This window comes from Carettochelys insculpta, chromosome 16 (assembly GCF_033958435.1).
Source record: "Carettochelys insculpta isolate YL-2023 chromosome 16, ASM3395843v1, whole genome shotgun sequence".
In the NCBI taxonomy this organism is placed as follows: Eukaryota; Metazoa; Chordata; order Testudines; family Carettochelyidae; genus Carettochelys; species Carettochelys insculpta.
In genome coordinates, this window is record NC_134152.1 from 35,093,814 (window position 1) to 35,114,404 (window position 20,591).

Below are 20,591 nucleotides of genomic sequence, written 5' to 3' on the forward strand. Positions count from 1 at the left end.
CATTTTTCCTCTTTTCTTCCAACTCTTATTTATATTCCAGTTAAAATTAACAACTGAAGTTACAAAATCAAGGCTTTGGAACATTTACATAACATAAATCTATCCCAGAATATTTTATTATTGACCTTTACCATCATCATCTTAATATCCGCTGCCGCCTCCTTTCTTCCTCCCATTTCCTGTCTTTGTGGTATATTCATTTAGGCACCTTTAAGATTCTACAGCAATGATGTAAGTATCTCTCTTTGGCTATGTTTTATATTTACCCCTAAAGTTCTTCTTGTGAGCTGGAAATTCATTTAATCTGCATTAGGTACGCTTATCTTCCAGCAAGAGGACAGCAAAGGTTAAAACTCAAGCCAGTACACAGCATTAAATAAAGATGCTGTGAGTTGAATGGAAGCTGTTGGTTGAAATCTCATTGCATTTTGGATGGGTTTTGGTATCTAGAGGGAATCAATCCTGCTCACTCAAGAAGTTTTGAGTGTAGGAGAAACAGCAGTGAGATGAGAGAGGGGCTGTTTCTTTCCAAAATGGGAATATCCCTATGGCCTTAAAATGCGAAGCGTTCTCTGGTTTGAAAACAAGTGAGGAGGGGTGGGGGGTATAAATACTAGTGCAGAAGTAGGCAGGAGTGGTGTTGAGTGACATTGCTACATCCCAGTTAGATCTTTCAGCAGACACAGACCTGGTGTGCTGAGTAACTGGAATATTTTCTAACAGCTTGGGGAGGAGCAGAAGAAAGAATTACTGCAGACCCGTGTACATCTTGTTCCATTAATTCAATAAAAGGTCCCCAAGGTGTGTCTATTATGCTGCCATACATGGGGCTACAGTTGTGTTTGTGCATTCAAAGTCACACATCAGTTAATTACACTTCCCCTAATTAAACCTCCTCATCCCCCACTGGCAGTAAGAAAATGCACTAGTGGATAAATGTCTGCTGGTCATTATTTGCTGATTCACAGGATGTGTAAGTTTATTAAACCCCCTTCCCCACTACTGAGCCTGGCTCATTCGCTCAAACTGTGGAGATTTCTGCTCTTCGCTCTGGTTAAGTCCCTCATCTCAACTAAATGCCAGCTTTGACACATCTGCGAATTTTCCCTGTGCTACTTGGCTGGGAGCTGAACCCTGGAATCTCCAGGAGACCATATTTGCTCCCCACAGATTTTACACAATCACTTCAAATGGTTCTGATCTCCTGGTACATTAAATTGCCCAGAGGATGTAACTGCCCAGAATTTTCCATTTCAGCTGTGGCTGCAGCTCTTTAGACCCGACTAGAATTTTCCAACTGCATTGCAGTGTTCTGAGCGAAATAACGGAATTGCAACTGGGCTGACACTTTGTAGAAGACGAGTCATGGTCCTCCTTCCTCAGCAATCCCACCCTCCGTTTCTGCTACCCCCTCTTCGTTCTCCCACTTCCTCCTTCTGCCAATCTATAGCGTGGGAGGAAATCAGGCTGTCAGAACATTCAGTTTCTGCTTAGAAAAGACATTGACAAAACAGATGCAAAGAGAGAAAAATATCCAGCAAAGAAACAGTGCAGGAAATGGAGAAAATGCAATACCGAACATTTTTGTGTATGGATGTCCAGGGCAAGGCACCTGAATATCGTTAAGTATTTAAGTGAGTAGTCTGATTTTCATAGGCATGGAACGCCCACAGAAAAGTTGAAGGTGAATGTAGAACCCAGAGGTTCTGTCTTAGAGCTGGTAACTATGGGCTCTGAGGTGGGCATCGCTTCCTTATTCAACTAGTGGTCTAGTGCCACAAAAAAGTTCTGAGATGATAAGACCTGGAGGAAGTCCTACCTGAGGTCCTGGAGTCCTCCTGTGTAGATGTGGCTGTGTTGTTGGAACAGGGCTCTGAAGGACACCGCTAACGGCGTTCGGGGAGCTGGTGTGCCTACACCACCAGGAGAAAAAAAGATATCTGTCTCCATCAGCCGCACCTACACCTCAGGCCTTGGCAACATAGCTGGGTTAGTGTGGTTCCCGTAGTGTAGGCCTACCCTTGTTTAGGTACTTAACTGGATTTAAGAGCTTAACCTTAAGCAACAATGTTTAAACGTAGTTGGCATTATATATACCATGTATAGGGTGGCCACATCTCCCTGTCCCAAATACAGGACAGGGAGATATGGGGGTGAGAGGCGGCTCCTTCTAGTTGCACCAAGCCCTGGGGAGCTGGCGCCCTCTTCCCCCAGAGAAGCAGCATCCATGGGTGCTCCCCACCCAGAGCCCTGGCAAAGTGGCCGCCATGGTTCCTCCCCACCTGGAGCCCTGGAAAAGTGGCAGCTGTGGACACTCTCACCCCCACCCTCCAACCCCCAAGGGCCTAAATAAGGGACAATCAGTCCCTTTTAAAAAAATAAGTCGGGATGCCTTTTTGGCTTCCCGAATACAGGACTGTGCTGGCCAGTACGGGACAGAGGTCACTCTAACCATGTGCAGAACACTCTCTTACCCCAGCCTGCCCCTTGGGTGCTTTTATGTCCTTAACAAACCGCTTTTTAGGCAGGAAAAGGTGGTGTTTGGGTTTTGCAGCTGTTTTTTAATTGACTCACCCTGGGTAGATGGCTTGGGGCGGGGGTAGGAAGAGAAACGAGGGGGTTGTAGTCTAGGGAAAAAGTTTGGGAATCCAGGTTGGGTTTGAATACATAGTTAAGGAAGTTCATAGAACCAGACTCCTCCTGTCTCTGGATTATGTTTATTTCTGTTATTTTTTCCCATGTTCCCAGTTTGCCCAGTGGCATTTGGAGCAGCGAGCCAGAGAGCTGGCTTTGCACTTTATTGAAGGTGGTCATTTAAGGACCTGACATAGCCAACTCTTGACAAGCTGCAGAAAAGCTAGTGGGGCTTAGGGGAAGAAATTTACTGTCCCTTTGTGCTGCTTATGACAGGTTCCTCTTTGCACCTCATCGCGTTTGACACATGACGCCTTCTGTCACTTGGGGCTTCCTGAGACACTTTCCACTGTGGAGCATAACTACAGGATTTGCACTGTGGAAACACAGGCATCTTGACAGAAGCAGGCCCAGAGCCTGTCATGGCTGACATGGGACTTCACTTGTCACATGTTTGAATAACTGGCATATCCGAAATGTTAGAACATCAGGGATTTTTTTTCTGGAGCTTCTAACTCTGCAGTGCAATTTATTAGTTGACTACCACTTAATTACTGTCCTCAACCTGCTTTAATAGCATGTAATATAATGTGACGTTACTTTCCAGGAAATCACCTTTATGATCTTAATTTTATTATCTAAAAACAATATTCCTTTTCATTTGGTTTCTAAATCCTTTCCCTGTTGTGAATGTCTCAGCATCCCATGGGTGCTGTAGCTCTGAATTAATGTCCTCCATTTGGTGTTTGCAGAGAAGTAACCCATCCAGTAACGTGTCTGTGTCTCTTCTTCCTGTCTGCAGAAGAGAAAATCTCCTACAATACGCCAGGGGCAGTGACTTGTAGAAGTCACTGTACTTTTCTTTTTAATTTATTTCGTAGCAGCTACTTAGAATGGGATTCCCTTTTAACATCTTTCAGCTGATAACATGGTCATGAGTATATATAATTATATATGAGTTGTGTAAGTCAGGAATATTTTGGGCTTCAATCCCACAAGCACTGACATACATAGGATTACCTTTACCCCTTTGAGCAGGGCCCATGACTTCACTAGAGCTTTTCAGGAGAAAAGCTATATAAGAGTGCTTGCAGCATCAGGTTGTCGATCAGCTGAGGCAAGGATATGGTTAGCAATGCAATCATTTCTAGACCATCATGTAATTTAAAGAATCTAACTAGCAAGGAGAGGATGAGGTAGGCTTACTCATCCAACAGGAGCTAGGTCCAATCCCAGTCACACCAGCTGTGAAGCTAGCCTTCCCAAAGAGGAATGGGCCATGGGATGTGTCTTCACAGACCTGGTCACTCTTGGTGATGGGAGAATTCATTCTTCCCCCTCTTTTGTCTTGGCCAATGACTGTATGTTCAAGGCTGATTCATATATTAGTAAATGAATAGATGCTCACTAGTATTGAGAGATTTGTTTGGGAACTGGAGAGGATGATGTGTCCTTTGGGTCAAAGTAGCTGGTCTTCATGCTTCGAATTGTCACAGCAGGTCAGAACCTCAACTGGTATAAATTTGCCTAGCTCCACTGAAGTCAATTTAAGTCAAGGTCTGGCCTAGTATTATCCTACGTGTAGAGGTCATTGCAAAATGGAAGGAACAAACAGATCCGTCAAATTGTGAATGCGCATAAAAAGGGAGTGCATTATTGAACTAAGCTGTGTTGTGACGTTATGCTGCAAAAGACATCAGACTCAGTGTTTGGGCAGCTTGCATGGTGGATTCAATTTATTTAGCAAATGGCAGCCAGACAGCAAACTCTAAGGTGCGCTTTGTGTTTCAAAGTGGGCCATTTTTATTAGATCCAGGGTATCCTAGACTTCACAAAACTCACTTGTTCCCAATAAGCACATTAGCTGTTTGCTGTTGGGCAGCAATGGAAAGACTTAAGGAAGAAAGATCAAATGCTGGTGAGTTGGGCTGGGTGTGAAGAGGAAAATTTGTTGTATTCAAAGTGTGAATTCTTCAGAGCAGGAGCTAATGACCTGGCTAATAGTGAGCACAAAGTTGGTGCTACCAGCAAATGTAGTCATAACAAAGCAACTGCTCTATTGTTACTGGGTTTTGAAGCCTGTTATCTTGTTCAAATTTGTAGTGTATCATGCCCCAAAATGACTAAATGTTGGGACAACTTGTGACCTACTGAAGTAGTTAAATGTTCCAGCCACCCTCACTTGCATGGACAGCAGCATTGAGAATCGTGCCCGTTCATCCTTTAAAGTGTTATTGGACTAAAGCAGGGTCCTGTGTAGGATCTGATGTGCAGTGATGTGCTGGGTACAATCTGAAATTTGGGGAGTTTGCATAAGCTGCCAAAAACTGGAGGCAACACCATTGTTACCATAGGCATTTGTGTCTTATTTGTCTACTCCTCTTCCTTCTGCTGAACATCCTAGGGCAGGGTCGGCAACCTTTCTGAGGTAGAGTGCTGAAATTTGACCTTTTGACCTCTGTGTGCGGTCCCAGTGCTGGTGATACTTTGTAAAGTCACTAATAGTCCTAATTAGAACAGCTTCATTAATAAATACGTTAAGGTGCTGAGCTTTGCCGTTTAGGGGGTGGTTGGTAACATTAGCTGGTCTTTTGTTAATCCACAGGCAGCCTGGCTTTGAACAAGCTTCCAGCTGCATGGGGGAGGTGGGGCAAGCCTGAGCTCCGGCCTTGTGTGCCGATGAAAATGAGCTTGTATGTGGGTCTTGGTACCCGTGCTGGAGGTTGCCGATCCCTGGCTTAGGGCTTATCTACTTGGCAAGTTATTGTGTGGTAAGTCAGTGTGTGAATCTGCAGTGCAACCGTTTGTTGTGTGAGCGCGGTGAGCTTCAGCATGCAGCTGCTTGAAAGTTTAGCGGGACCCAGAGGAGACATTATTGCACTGCAAGCTGGGGGCACTGTAGGTTCACACCCTTACTTGTTGTGAAGTAGCTCGCCAGTTAGACCAACTGTAATGAACGTGACCCTTGTGAATTTGATCATTTTGTGCAAAGCCTCCTACCTTCAACTCAGGGTGTCTGTAGTGACACGTTATTATGAGAAAGCTGAAAGGGCTTGGGAGAAAGAAATGTTCCCTTGTGAGTCAGACCTGATCTGGGAATCATAGAAAAGATAGTTGTGTGCCCAAGGCAAAGGATTGGGAATCAGGGGTACTGGCAGCAAGGGGCAACCTAGGCTAGCGAGTGGGCTGCAAGAATGGCCCCCCCTTCCTCTCAGTGGGCTGCAAGATGGTTGTAACCAAGAAGGTCTCCTGGGATGGCCCTGTTTTGCTAACTGTGCTTGCATGCCTAAAATTTGCAAGGTGTGCCTTATGAACTGTAACAGCACTCCGATTAGATACAGGGAGCGCACACGGCTCTCACAATGTGTTGTGCAATCAACATACACCTGCCTTATGCCGACGGAAACAAGCAGAAGCTGACAACCTCATGCATCGGCAGCAGTAAACAAAATGTCTTGTTGGCTACACATAGAATCCCAGTGAGCTGCAAGTTGCCTAGCACTGAGTAATGAGTTTTATTCCTGTCTTTGCCTCAGACTTACTCTTTGTCCTTTGCTAAGTCATTTAACCTCCCCATGCTTCAGTTTCATATCAGTGTAATGGCCACAATGTATGCTGGGAAGGAGAGTTAAATGATGTTTGCAAATGTCTTTGAGATGGCAGGTGCTATAGAAATGCACAGGACTGTTATTAGTGAGGCTTCCTTTTCCAAGAATACAGTCTTTACTATTCCAGTGGATATCACAAATGTCTTTGACACTTGAGGTTCCAGGCAGTCAGAAACGGCATATAAATGCCAAGATAGTACAAGCATCCAGGATCCTACCTACAAAATAATGGATATATTCTGGTGCATGATAGCTAAAAAGTACCCCGTTATGGGAAAAATCTTGTAATTCAAACCACCTTTGCCCCTTTATCATCTTTTAACACACTGTCCAATAGGGGAAATGTGCAGACCTCGCCAACCATGTAAAATAATAATGCTGACATCTAATGTCAAATTTCCAGCTGTTTTCACATGTGTGTCTCATACTTACCTCCTCCAGTACATCTGGGCCAAGACAAAGGTTCAGTAAAATGCCATGCTAACCCACAGTCCTTTTTTATCAACTGACCAATTAAAGCTAGCAGAAAAGGCTTCTTATTTATCTTATTTCGGTTGGCTACGTGCTCCCCATAGTGCTATGCAGGGTTTTTTTTATTTTTTTCCACAATGATTATATACTGCTTTGTTATCTCTTTGGTGTTTCATTGCTGTTGACTCTGTTGTTTTTTTCACACCCCTCTCCAGTCTTAAACCATAATCTATTTTTAAAAATGCTTTAAAGTACTTAGGTCTTTTCAATACAAATTAATGTATTAAATGCAAAAATGCTACTGCAATGGGCTCTTAAGGTTACCTGGTGAAGAGAGTTGCACTTCTCGTGATTACACGTGTTCACTCTTGCTTCACTGTGAATTTCTGGTATTACAGTAGCCCCCAAATCCACCCCACCCCCAAGAGACCAGGCCCTGTTTTGGTAGCTTTGGTGGTGAATCATAGTGAAAGATGGTCCATGCCCCCTCCCCTCCAATAGCTTAAATAGACAAGGCAGACGGAGGAGAAGGAGGTGTCAGGTCTGTTGCCAATTTGGGAACAGTACCCAAGTCTTCTGACTCCCAATCCTGGGCCCTATTTGACTACACTTGTGTTTCTTAAACTTTTTGGCGATGTCTACAAAGCAGCATTATTTCAAAATAAGCTATTTTGGAATAACTCTGCGAGAATACCTTATTTTGAGGTAAGGAAGCTACACGCTTAGCTGTTTCTAAATACAGCATCTACACACAATAGTTCCTATTTCGAAATAGAGCCATTGGACACATTACTGCTTATTTCTAAATAGGCTCTATTCCCTGTCTAAACAGCCCCTATTTGAAAATAGACACTATTCCTCGTGGAATGAGGTTTACCTCTTTCAAAATAAGCCAACTGCTATTTTGAAAATTTTGAAATAGCAGTTGAGGAGACGCTAGCAAAGTCATTTTGAAATAGCGGCTCTTATTTTGAAATAGCTTTGCTGTGTAGACCTACCCTTTGAGCCCACGGAACACCAAACAATAGTATTTCTTATGCAGGACACCTATGAAAAATTTCTTGAAAAAATTGCCGTCCGACCACAGAAAAACCAACAAACAAACAGCAACGTATACAGCAAAAACAAAATGAAATAATTTAATCAGGTGTCATAGCAATGAGGAATTAACATTGTATCTGGTTTTAATAGGAGAAAATATTGACCAGCAGTGTATTTTTCCAAACATTTGTGGCACACCTGCGAGTTGTTCACCCAACACCAGTGTTCTGCAGAACATACTGAAAGAAGCACTAGAATAGACCACTCTGCCTCCCCTGATACCTGGGGTCTGATTTTCCTAAGCTCTGAGCTCTGACATTCATGTTGACATTGGTTGAAGTTGTGGGTGCTCAGCAGCTCTGAGAATCAGGTGTATATTGTGGTACTTTTGGGTTTACATTTAATAAGCTGATGAGTGTGGACTGGGACTCCAGAGACCTGTTTGCTATTCCCAGCCATTGGTTTGCCTCTCTGGATATGGACCAAGTCACCTTCCCAATTTTTTATCCCCTTTGCTGCCGTATCACTTTACAGAGTAATGAGTTGAGCAGCGCAAGAGTTCGTGCCGGGCTGCTTCTGCATATCCCAGCCAGCAGCGGCACATGGTCTTTAAGCTAGTTGTACTGCAGAGGGCACGTTCGAAGGAAATTTCTTCCTGGGACGTGGTGGAAATTTCAAAAGAGAAGTGTGTTTCACAAGCCACACGCTTTTCCAGGGGAGCAGTGGGTGGTTAATTACTGTGTCAAAAACCACACTGGCCAGGGATCCCATTCCAGACTGGTCACCTTTCCTAGTTTTATCGTGTGCTCCTGGGTATTTGGCATCTTTGGTAAGGCCACAGCATCTGGAATCGGGTGCTTACAGGAGAATTTCAGCTTTCATTTAAATTAAAAAAAAAAATCCAAACTTTTTAGCCCTTACAGCTGTCGAGAAAAGCTGGAACGCTTAAGGCTCAGAATCCAGCGCTGATTAAGTTTTCTTATGTTGCTACTCAAAGGGGATTTCTCAGGCTTAGGCAGCTGCCGTTTCTCGTGAAGCAGGCACCCTCTGAAAATCAGGCTCCTTTAAGGTAGCTCCAGCTGGGCAGTGAGAAATTAAGCTACCCAACATTGCTACAGACTGTTGAAAATCTTGATGTAAATCTTTCCCAGAGACCTGAAGCATTAGGCCGTTGGCAGAGAGGTCACTGGGTTTGCCAGCTCTGGTGTGGTTCAGATGAGCCTGGCAAGATTTGGATTAACGTCGCAGATTCCTGGCTTCAAAACTTGCTAATTCAGGTTAACTGCCGTCACCCATCACTTTCAATGGGGCTGACACCCCCCTGTCAGCAGCCAAGATGGCCGTCATCACAGGCAGGGTGTGTGGAACAGACAGCATCTAACCTCTCACTGCTTTCAGTTAGAAGCCCAAGGCTGCCAGCTAGGAAATGCCTCCCCCTGTCCTCTTCAGGGAATGGGCTGGACAAGGGGAAAGGTTTATAAGGGAGCAACAGAGGTGAGGTGTGGGGGATGCACAAGGGGTCACATACAACTTCTCAGTGTTGGCCCCCTGCACTCACTGTCAGTGCCTCACCGCTTCCGGTGAGTGCAGGTGCTGTCCCATCTCTCCCCAAAGCAGAGCAGCCAGAGAGCAGTGCTAGCTTCCTAGGCGGGGCGGAGGTGGAGCAAATCTGGGAGGGGCGTGGGTGGGACCTGATCAGGAAGGGGTGGAGCATGGGCAAGTTGAGGCTGGGGCATGTAGCCAGCGCTCCCCCTAGAATCCCTGCACCGGCTGCCTCTAGGGAGTAGGATAGGTGGTCTGGGGAAGGGGTGGCATAGCAGCACGCCCATGGCAGGTGTTACAAGTAGGTGAGGAGAGATTACACCAAAGCAGCCAACGGGGTGGCCTGTATTTGTTCATTTCAGGTTTTAACAACCCTCTGATGGTATTTGGTAGCTCCTGGTTTGCCTGTGGCTGCTGAACATTTGGGGTTGGCAATGCTGGGTGAGCCGGGCGATCAGGTGAAATGGAAGCACGCAAGGCAGAATCAGACAGATGGGACGGTGAGATTTTTTGAAAAGTTGTTGGCATAAAATAATGTGGTTTTCCCCTCCGTGGAGATGAGCGTGGGACAAAACCCCAAGAGGCTCTGCTGCTGTTTGTTCCATCCAGAGTTGGAGTGTTGAGCCACTCGGTTTTCTCCCTGTTTCCCGTAGCAACGGAAATAACAAACTTTGCCATTGTAGAAGATTTGCAGAGTAACCTTGCATTTTATTGGTGCTCTGTGGAAATCAGTCTTGCAGGTACAGCTGCTGGGTTTTGCTTTCTCATAGCGTCCCCTACTGCTTACTTAAAACATTCATTTGGCTACATGTGTCTGAAACATGTGTTTTTGAGGAACAAAGGAGCCTATGAAACCTCAGGTAGGTGGAGACTTGTATTGTTATCCATATTAGATACACAAGCTGCATGAATTCAGAGGAGGTAAATCAAGAGAGTCAGATTCTGCCACTTGCTGCGTCGAGTGAGTGGTACAACATCCTTGAAATCAGTGAGATGAATTCAGAAATCATTTCACTAAGGGTGTAAATTACACGTTGGTCAGCAAACATGTGCAAAGAGAACAAAGGGTGACATGAAAGAGGTGTGCAAATGAGCCTTTCAGAAACCCGTCACGAGGCAGGTCCAAGGCATCAGCCAATTAAATCCAAAAGCAAAACATTTAGATAGGGTACAAGGAATTGTATTTTCACACAGCACACAGTTAACCTGTGGGACTCGCTGCTACAAGATGTGACTGAAGCTGCGATCTTAGGAGTTGAAAAAGAATGTGCTATTTCTATAAATAGCAACCTCTCTGACTAGACAAGGCAAGATGAGACCGGGAATAGATAGAACCCTCTGACTGTTTTCAGTTATATGGAAGCCAGCGGCTGATGAGGGCTAGGAAGAAAGTTGCCTTTGGGTACGTTATTCCATAATTACCACTTCAAAGATGTTTCCACTTTGTTCTGAAGTATCTTGCTCAGGGCACTGTTGGAGACAGGCTGGGCCACCTGAGCCATATAAGTCTGGTGATTCCTGCAGCATGTCCCCACGTGAAAATCTCTTGAATAGTTGCTTTTTCTGAGCTTCACCCTCTCCCTGTCACTTTGGTGTGTAAGTCACACTCATTTTGCATACCCATCAAAAAGCAAATGGAGCCCATACAACCAGAGTGGTGGTAAGGGATGCATAACAGCTAAAGCAACACAGGAAGTTTAAAGACAAAGCTGCCATCTAACGCTCTGTACCAACCTCTTCCCCAATGCTCAAATTTTAAGCATTCCCAGGTACAAACTGTGGTGTAAGTCCCAGGCCAGGCCTGATTCTATTCCTACTCGTAGTCTGGTGTAATGTCACTGAATCCAGCAGAGGGATCTTGGCTGTCAAGGCAGTGTGCTAAGAGCAGAACAGGATCTATTAACTCAGTGCGGTTCCTTATCTCAAAGTGGAAATTGGTCCATGTGGAGTACCAAATGAGTTGAAGTTACAATCGTTCTGCATCCCCCATCCCACACTGATTGCTAGATTGGGACAATTCACCCTATAATGGCTTCTTACGCCAACTTTCTGACGAGCCTGAAGCCTGGTTCTGCTTTCAGATGCATGGAGTCAGGTCCCATTGACTTCCTGTTTCAGCCGGAGAATAATTTGGGTCCCAACCGTTCAACTTTTTCCACTACAGTTTACATCATGCCTAGATTCGGCCTATCTAGGCGCTGGGGAAGGTGCTGGCAGATATTTGCCTATGTGCCAATGGCGGGAGCCTAACATTTGGTTTCTGAAATGAGCAGGTAAGGAAATGATGGGCTCAGAAGTTGGTAACAGGAAGTGGAGCCTTTCACCTTGTAGTCATCCGTTCAGATCCACTGAGCAGCAGCTGGAAGCTATTGGCAGCTGGTGTCTGTTAGGTAGCCAGCATGCGATGAGTTGGTGGGTCTGGCTCCAATTCCTGACAGAGCTCTGGGAAGGCTGCGCAATGATTAGCACAGTCATTGCTGGTATCTCCCTGACGAGGCTGAACTGCCCTCACGTTGCAGAGAGGTCTCACCTGGACAGTGCTGCTTGGGACCCTAGGAAGGGTTTGAAGGAGTGGGATGGGGTCTAATGTCCATGCAGCACCAATGTTCATACTTTACCTCGTGTGTGGTTCCGTAGAAGGCTCTGTGGACCTGGCTTTTTCAATGCATAATGACACTTCCCACAAGTGCATGACTGGACTAACGAAACCTAGACTCTTGCTACTCAAAGAGCATGAGTGGGAATAACAAAGACATTCCAGGCTGAGTCAAACCTATTGCTTTTGCCCTCAGTTTTGTGGTATCATCATGTCTGGAGCAGGAAGTCCTGAGTGCGCCTTTGTTAGTGTAGAAAGCCAAGAGGATCTCCAATCGTGGAGGAGCACAGTTGGATCTTGCTGCCTCTCCAAACAGAGTGACCAAGTTGGGGGTTGGGAGATGCAGGTTTTATCCTGACTCTGACTCCTGAGTGGCATTGGCAAGTTGCTTCAGGTCTGTGCCTCAGTGCCCCTATGTGCAAAATGGGAATGATGATGCTCACCCATTCTCCTTTTTATCAAGCACTTTGAGAACTTCAGCTAAGTTGTGCTTGAGTGCAAGGCATTATATGGTTGTATCACATAATAAAAGCAAAGGTGGGCAAAGAGGGGGAGGAAATGTTGCTGCTTGGATGCTGAAATCCATACCTGCTTGCAGATTAGTTGTCTGTCGATAGCTTTGTGTGGTTGTAGAGCCAGTACATGCAGTGAGCAGGCAGGTGCTTTGTCACCATCAGCAATTAGATGATGGTAGCTTTGGCGTCTTTGCCTTGTTCCTGCATTCTGCTGGCACCTCTACATGCTTTTGTGCTGGAAAACGGCAAGGGTAAGCCTTTTAAATATGACACCATAATTTCAGCATCACTCTGACTAGTCCATGTGCCTGTGGCCCCTCTTACTGCTGTCATTTGAAACGAGGCCAGATGTTTTGTTTTTCTCTGCGTGCAGAAAAATTGGAAGGTGTTTTCTACTTCTTGCAGACCCAGAGGAAGTATTCAATATACATTTCCCTTGGAGAGATTTCATGGCCCCATGTAGATGCGATGGATTTGTTAAAGCATACTGTTTGTCGCTCTCCAATGTTTACCCCACGCATATGTTTGAAATTACAGCTGGCACTAGAGAGTGTATCTGATGTGCCAGGCATACATCCTCTCCTTCAGAACTCACTTCATGTGCAAAGGCTACAAATTCTAAACCACCGTGTTAAAGATGGGAGAAAAGGGAGAGAAATAAAACCACTTCTCAGAAGGAACCTTCCTCTCAGGTCTCCCAGGGCAATAGATGCGTCGTCCTCTTTATACGATACTCTCCTCGTATATCTTGTGTCCTGTAATGGAGCACAGTTATGCAACAGTGACAGGGGTAGGCTTCATAAACATACAAAATGTTAAGGGAAAGTGCTGCGCTAGCAAAGATGCACCGTTCAGACCAAACATTCAAATAAGTCCTGTATGAAGCAGGGTTGCCGGATGATGGCTAAGAATTCAAGGTTTCAGAAAGGGAAAGGGGCTCTTTCTGTGCTTTTGTCGACATTCCGTGCTGTAACACATGGATTCTAGCATTGATGATTACATACAGGCCAGGAGTCAGCAATCTTTCCGAGGCACAGTGCTGAAATTTGACCTTTCGACCTCTCTGTATAGTCTGAGTGCCAGTGATGCTTTTTCAAGTCACCAATAGTCCTACGTACAACAGCTTTGTTAATAAATTAAGATACAGAGCTTTACCATTTAAGTGGTACCAATAAAAATAGGCTCACATGCTACTCTTGGCATCTGTGCCAGGGTATGCTGGCCCTGGTATAAGCTATTATGCATTTAACTACAGGTTGAACCTTTCTAGTCTCGCACCTTTGGGACCTGACCAGTGCCAGATGAGAGAAATTTCTGGATCATGGGAAGTCAATATTGACTAGCACATTACCAACACTTTCACTCCTTACTGGGCTCTTTGAAGATATTTTGGGGTAAATTACAGGTAAATAACAGCACAGAATGCTGAGAGCTAGGACTGATGGCTGTACAGAAACTTTATGGGGTTGCGGGAAACTTGGCCAACCCATAAGTGGACGTCCAGCTAACTAAAATCATGCAGGACTACGGATGTTGCCGGAGGAGTGTGTGCTGGATTAGAGAGGTTCAATCTTTAATTCTTAGACCTCCATTTTTGCTATTAAGTCTGTTGAGCTCAGTAGAAGACAATGATTCCTAGAGTTGTTGTGGCAGATCATGTGCTACAGACCTTCACAAAGCAGCAGTATTGGGCTTGGCCAGTGTAGCAGCATGCAAGGAATATTGAGATGAATCTAGTATAAGGCTTACTGGTTTGACTCAGACAGAAATCTCTGCTGAGTGCAAACTCCGAAGGTTCCAACCTGAGGCCCAGCAAGTCCAGCAGGTGGTAGAGACCACAGGAGATTCCTTAGTACCTATTCCCTGTCCAACAATCTAACATTTTTGCTTTGCTTTGCTTTTCTCCCCTCATGCCTCGTGTCCGTCAGACCTACGAACAGAATGAATGGATAATCCACTTGGCTGGGAAGCTGCTGGCCAATGAAGAAGCAGCTTTGTCACTGATAGCGTTCAATCCCTTTCAGGACAAGGCACCACCCAGGTAAGCTGTTTCTATAAAGGTCACATGGCCAATTGATAGGAGGTCCCACCTCATCCTGTTGATGGGACGGCTCTGTCTAGCAGAACCCAGAAAACAGGTTAATCTTTGGTGTCACCACGTCTGGGATTCTACTTGGGTGGTGGACAAGGTTTGGGAATATATATTTATTCTCTTCAGAATTTCTGACCTTCCCTTCCAATAGCAATGTGAAGCAAGTAGCGGCAGTGCCCTATTACAGAGAACAGAGGCTTACGTTACCTTGTGCATGGAGTATTACCCCTAGCCAGAAGACTCGCAAATGTAACAGAGTTCCTATAAATTCCAGTTTATTGTTTGAATCATATTATTGGCTCATATCACAGTTTGTTCAGTTACACAATCAATAGATCTGTTAGACCAAAATAATGACTTGTTGGATGTAATCCAAGTGAGTTCTCGGGGAACCTCCATTAATTATCCCTGCAAAAGGCACACTGGGATATCTCAGAACGTCCCTTGCTGCCGAATGATACCACTTTAATAATGTTTACTGAGGGTTTCTCGGCTCTGATTAGACCTGCCTGCATTCGCTTTACAAATGAGGAACAGATCACTTCTGTCGCCTGCCCAACCAGTCTCCCTGGGAAGTACTAAAGGGACGTGAAGCAGAATGTGAAGCCTGTTTTCTGGTGTAATTTGGTTACTCCATCATTCCAAGGGTTTTTGTGAACTTTACCACTGATCTACTAGATGTTCCTTAAGCAAAACATGACTGAGCCATTGAAGCCCATGTCTGTGCAGCTTCTTACGTTATTTAATAGCACAGAGCACATTGCTAGCTCCTGCAGGGGCGGGAGGGCATCTCACAGTTCTGTATTTCCTACGGTCTTGCAAAGGCAGCCACACTCGGTTGCCAGCTCGGTGCCCATCCTTTCTCCTGAGTCTCTCACACTCCTGGCCGGGGTGGGGCTAGAGCAATTTGTTTAGGGTGGGTACTGAGAGTGAATGAAACTGCAAACCCTGGATATGATGGAAACCACTTTGAACCAGGGAGTAGGGAAGCACCCTGAGTTCTAGCACTTATGCTCCTGTCTGGAGATTTTTCTAGTTCCCTATACTGTGCCTATCAGGTGTTGTTGCAACCAAACCAGACTGCCTAACCAGGTCAGCGTCTGCACACGGTTTATGCTTGGAGGGCTGTGAATAGTTGTGAGAAGTGACAGGTTATTTCATCTTTTCTTATGGTGAAGATATGACAGAGAAAACCTATGAAAAACACTGAAGGAACTGACACACATGCTAACAAGTTTATCAGTGTTCACCCTGCAGCTCCAGTGGGAGCTCTGGCAGTCATCACCCCTTTTAAGCCCCTCCAAGAGTTTATCTGTGGTCACCAGCTCACAATGGTCTCAGAAGAAGCTGGTCAGGTTGCGCTTGGTTTCTGGGTGGAGCTTGGCCCTTTCATCTCCAGCCTTCCAGAGCAGGCCATGAGCAGACAGTGGTTTTCTCCTCAGAGATAGCTTTCAAAGGTCAGGGTTTTGCATAACCGGCAGAGGGCATCTGCATCCTCCTCAGTATTTCCCAGGAATTCCTCTTCACATGCGTTGTCCCACAAGACTGTTCTCGTCTGCCACATTGTTCACTCCTGTGATCATCCAAGCCCTTAGGGCAGGTCCGAGATACCGACCCTTCCTCAAGAAGCGTTTTTCAAGGGGATTGCTGGAAATTACCCCGTCTATCAAAGACACCCCAATCTGTGTCCTCTAGCTGGATTGCATTGGGGCACTGCTGGCTAGCTGACCTCACAGGGATGCCATTACAGGAGCCCTGGGGACAAGTTGCCGGGGATGGGCCTGAATTCATGTTAATGCACAACTGGCAAGCACGAGCTGGAATAACAGCCACCTGAGGATCATGGAGCAGCCCTACTCACGGAGCCTGATCCTTGCCAGTGGCTTTCCTGTCCCTGATCTCTCCACACTCCACTTCCAGAGTCTGAATGCCTGGGCTTGAACTGAATGGAGTTCACCCCATGGGTGCATCTCAATACTCACAGCGCCAAATGGGGTCAGCTGACTCAGGCTTGCAAAGCTTTAAAATTGCAGTGCTGCCATTCGAGCTCAGGCTGGAGCCCAGGGCTTGGGATCCTCCTTCTCCTTCGTGGCTCTAGCCGAAATCAGAACATCAACACTGCAAAGTTACAGACCCATGCAACCACTTCAGCTGACCTGAGCTGGATGTGGCCATGTCATGAGTCTTACTGAAGTGCAAATGTACCCTTAGGGCAGGTCTACATAATGGGGCAATGTTGACCTTAAGGCACATAACTCTATCCTATGACCCCTTTTCATCTTGAGAGACGGTCGTTAGCAGCAGCAGTGAGGCTCTATGGGCATACGAATAACATAGCTGGAGTTGTTGGACCTTAGGTTGAGTTGCCGTGGGGTCTCCATCGAAGGTGGTGGGGGCAATGGAAGAAACTCTCCCACTCACTTTCCTTATGCTACTCATTCTGACGGAGTACAAGGTAATGATCAGCAGTTGATTTACTGGATCTTTACTAGACATGCTGAAGTAATCCCTGAGGAATCGATCACCCCACTGCCCTGATCTCCAAGTAGGTGAAGACCTGTCCTTAGAGTTTTCCAGCATTGTTCCTTGTTTTAAAAGGTCCTAAAAGCTGACTGCTTCAGGGGTTGCTCCAAGAATATGAAGCTCTTACGCTTGAATCAGGCACCCCTGTTGGCAGCAAACAAAAGTTGTTACTATCTGACAGCTGTGGGCAATAAACAGCTCTTGCAGTTGATTAAACACAAAAGTGTTTGATAATCACAAAAGCTGTTTATTGCCAGGATACCCCCAGTGCCATAAACATTGTTCCTGCACCAAGATTGTTTAAAAAAACTCCTTACAACAAGCGGTAACAACTTAAGAATCAAAGGAAAAGACACTTGGTTTCTTGCTTTGTTGGATGTTCCTAACAGGCATGGTTGCATCTTCCAGTTATCTCATTAAAAAAATACAACTGGATGCAGGATGAGTTTAAAAACAAGAGAATAGTAATGGGGGGTGTGGTTGGATTAATATTAATTTCTTTCCAGACTGTGATCAGTTCTGTGTTTTGCAGAAGGTGAGAAAGTAGAAGATTAAATGTATTTTTTAAAATGATCAACATTAGCATTTCTCTGTCTCCCTTCTGTAATGACCATTCCGTATTACGTGAAGGGATGTAGATGGTTTCTGGGTGGGTCCAGAGTGTGATCATGCAGCTGCTTTGATGCCATCTGTGTGATAGCGTCCTTAGTCTTAAAGCACTGTCTTGATTCATCACTGAATGATGCCAGTGTTATACCAGTGTAGTTGCAGTTTTTACTTATCCCCAGTATAAGCAGCTGTTTGACTGGGTGCTTTCTAACTGTACTCTGAGGTGTCCCCTGTATTTTAGAACAATGAAAAATAATAATTAAAATCCTTGTTTTTTGTTCAAATCCACACCCATGATCTGGATCCAGGTGTGGGTGCAGGTCCAGATTTTTCACTTGAACTTCCCTTTAATGATCCCATATAGAATACTCTGAAATTTGTCAAAGTTTGGGTTTGGATCTGGACTTCCTGAATTTCAGGAGTGTTTGATTCATAGATCCTTATGCTAAAAGAGATCATTATGGTCATGTAGTCTGATTTTCTATATAACACAAGCCAGAGCCCTTTCCCCCAGTTAATTCCTGGAGCAGATCTTTTCTAGAAACTGATCCAAAATATTGTCAGAGATGGAGAATCCACGACCACATGTGGTAAATTTGTTTCTCTGGTTAATTGCTGTCACTATTATTTCTAGTGTGAATTTATCTAGTTTCGACTTCTAGTCATTGGTCTGTGTTTGTTTATACCTTTCTCTGTTAGATTGAAGAATCCACTATTAAATATTTGTTCCCCACGTAGATTTTTATAGAGAGTAATCAAGTCCCCTTTTAACCTTCTCTTTTTAAGCTAAATAAATGGAGCTCCTTGTATCTGTCACTGTAAGGCAGGTTTTCTGATCCTTTAATCATTCCTGTGGCTCTTCTCTGCACTCTCTCTAATTGATCAACATCCTTCTTGCGTTCTGGATGCTGGAAATGGATGCAGTGTTTCAACAGCAATTGCACCAGTGCCATGTACAAGAGGTAAAATTATCTCTCTACTACTCCAGATTCCCATGTTCATGCATCCCCGGTGGCTTTAAGCTCTTTAGGCCACAGCAAAGATCTAGATCTGAATCAGTTTCCTAAATTCAGTTCTGACCTAGACAACAAAACTTGCCCTAGTATATTTTTGCTCATTGATGCTGTTTGTTTATTGTTTGCGCTTCTCTCAGAATGGTTAATGAAACTAGAATGGAGAGTTTTCCTGTCTTATATCTCATGCCGTAGCAGAATTCTGCTGAATGTGCACTTCTAGCATATGCAGTTAGAGTTGTTAAAGGAGCAATGTCAGCAGCAGATTTGATCCAGTGTTTGTTCTGCTTTAAAACTTCTGCATGATTTCTTTAATTTCAAAGTTAGCCAAGTTTTTGTCCAGATTGAAACATTACCCCATATTACTTGTTTCCCAAGTCCCTGCTCCTGCACCCACATAGCTGGACGGCTGTACCCAGGCCTAGTCTTGTTGAAATCAATGAGGCTGCCCATGAATACATAGAGAATCCCCTGTGCAGTTCACACTGAGACCCAAACATGATCAGGCAGAAAAATCTGAGTGAAATTTACCAGAAACTGACTAATGTATTTTAATTGTTCCACCTGAACTGAAAGGAAAAAGAACAGAAATAATTAAACATATATTCCTTTAACTCTCTCATTTTGATCATCTTGGTTGTGTCTACCCTAGCCCCCTTCAAGAAGGGGGCCTGGTAATCAGCCTGATTGGAGAATACTAATGAAGTGTATGATGAATATGCAGCACTTCATTAGGCTTAATTCTTCCTGCAGCAACTTTGAAGTTGCAAACTTCAAAGTGCCTGCATGCCATGTAGCCATGGGCACTTCATAGTACTAGCGCAACTTTGAAGTGCCCTTACGCCCAAAAAGGGCACTTCAGAATTGCATGGGTATTTCAAAGTGCCCATGGCTACACAGCATGCCAGCACTATGACATCTGCAACTTCGAAGGTGCCGTAGGGAGAATTAACCTAATGAAGAGCTGTGTGTTCATCGCAGCATTTCATTAGTATTCTCCAATCAAGCTGATTACCATGCCCCCGTCAAAGAAAGGTGCTAGTGTAGACACAGCCCTTATGTATGATAGGTGGAGAAACAGAAGTCATGATTCCCTGTTCAATATATGCTTTTAAACTGGCTTTTGCCCTTCTAATCCGAACAGAACTTGTACATCACAGACTAATAATGCTTCATTTTAGACAAGGTTTTACAAAGTCATTGCTGACGTTTGGATGTTAATGTTTTTGGGCTCTGGAGACTTCTGGAAGAGTTCTGATATGCAGAAAATACTGAGTACACACCCACTGTCTGTCAGGTCTCTTTAAAGTGTCACAAGTTGAGCACAAAACGCTCAGGAACACTAAATTACTAGGTTCCTTTCTGGTTTTACAAGGTCCTCCTGCCCCCCCGCCTGCCCCTCTGCACAAAACCTGAAAACCTAACATAAGACCGCCTATACCAGGTCAGACCAAGGGTCCCTCTAACCCAGTTTCCTGTCTTCCAACAGTCACCAATGCCCAGTGCCCCAGGAGGAATGAAAAGAAAAGGTAGTTATCAAGGCTACATCTACATGGCCACCGAAACCTGTAATAAGCTACACAATTTGCATTACACAAATTGTATAGCTTATTTTGAGTGTAGTTCAACATAATGCACTATTTTGAGGCATTTTTACTCCTTCCGTGACGAGGAATACAGGGATGCGGAAATAGCATACCTGTTATTTGGAAAACAATCTCGAAACAACAGGCACATGTCAAAGACACAGAGTAGCTATTTCAGGGTGACTCCAGTATGCCAAAATAGCTCTGCCATGTAGACATAGCCCAAGTGACCCATCTGCTCTTAGACATTCCCAGCTTCTGGCAAACAGAGGGTAGAGGCACCATTCCTGCCCACATCCTAATATGAATCTTGATGGCAAGAGCTGAAAATGAAAGATAAATGCTTTTTGGTCTCATAGGC

The 20,591-nt window shown here is 44.8% G+C and overlaps 1 protein-coding gene across 2 annotated transcripts in view; it reads left to right on the plus strand.

The window, feature by feature from the left end:
* Positions 1 to 20,591, plus strand: part of LMF1 (lipase maturation factor 1) — a 359,674-nt gene that overhangs the window by 322,409 nt on the left and 16,674 nt on the right. For both annotated transcript variants that reach the window (XM_075010688.1, XM_075010687.1), the window contains one exon: positions 14,336 to 14,448. In XM_075010688.1, the coding sequence (XP_074866789.1) occupies positions 14,336 to 14,448 (113 nt within the window). The remainder of the gene's footprint in view (positions 1 to 14,335; positions 14,449 to 20,591) is intronic.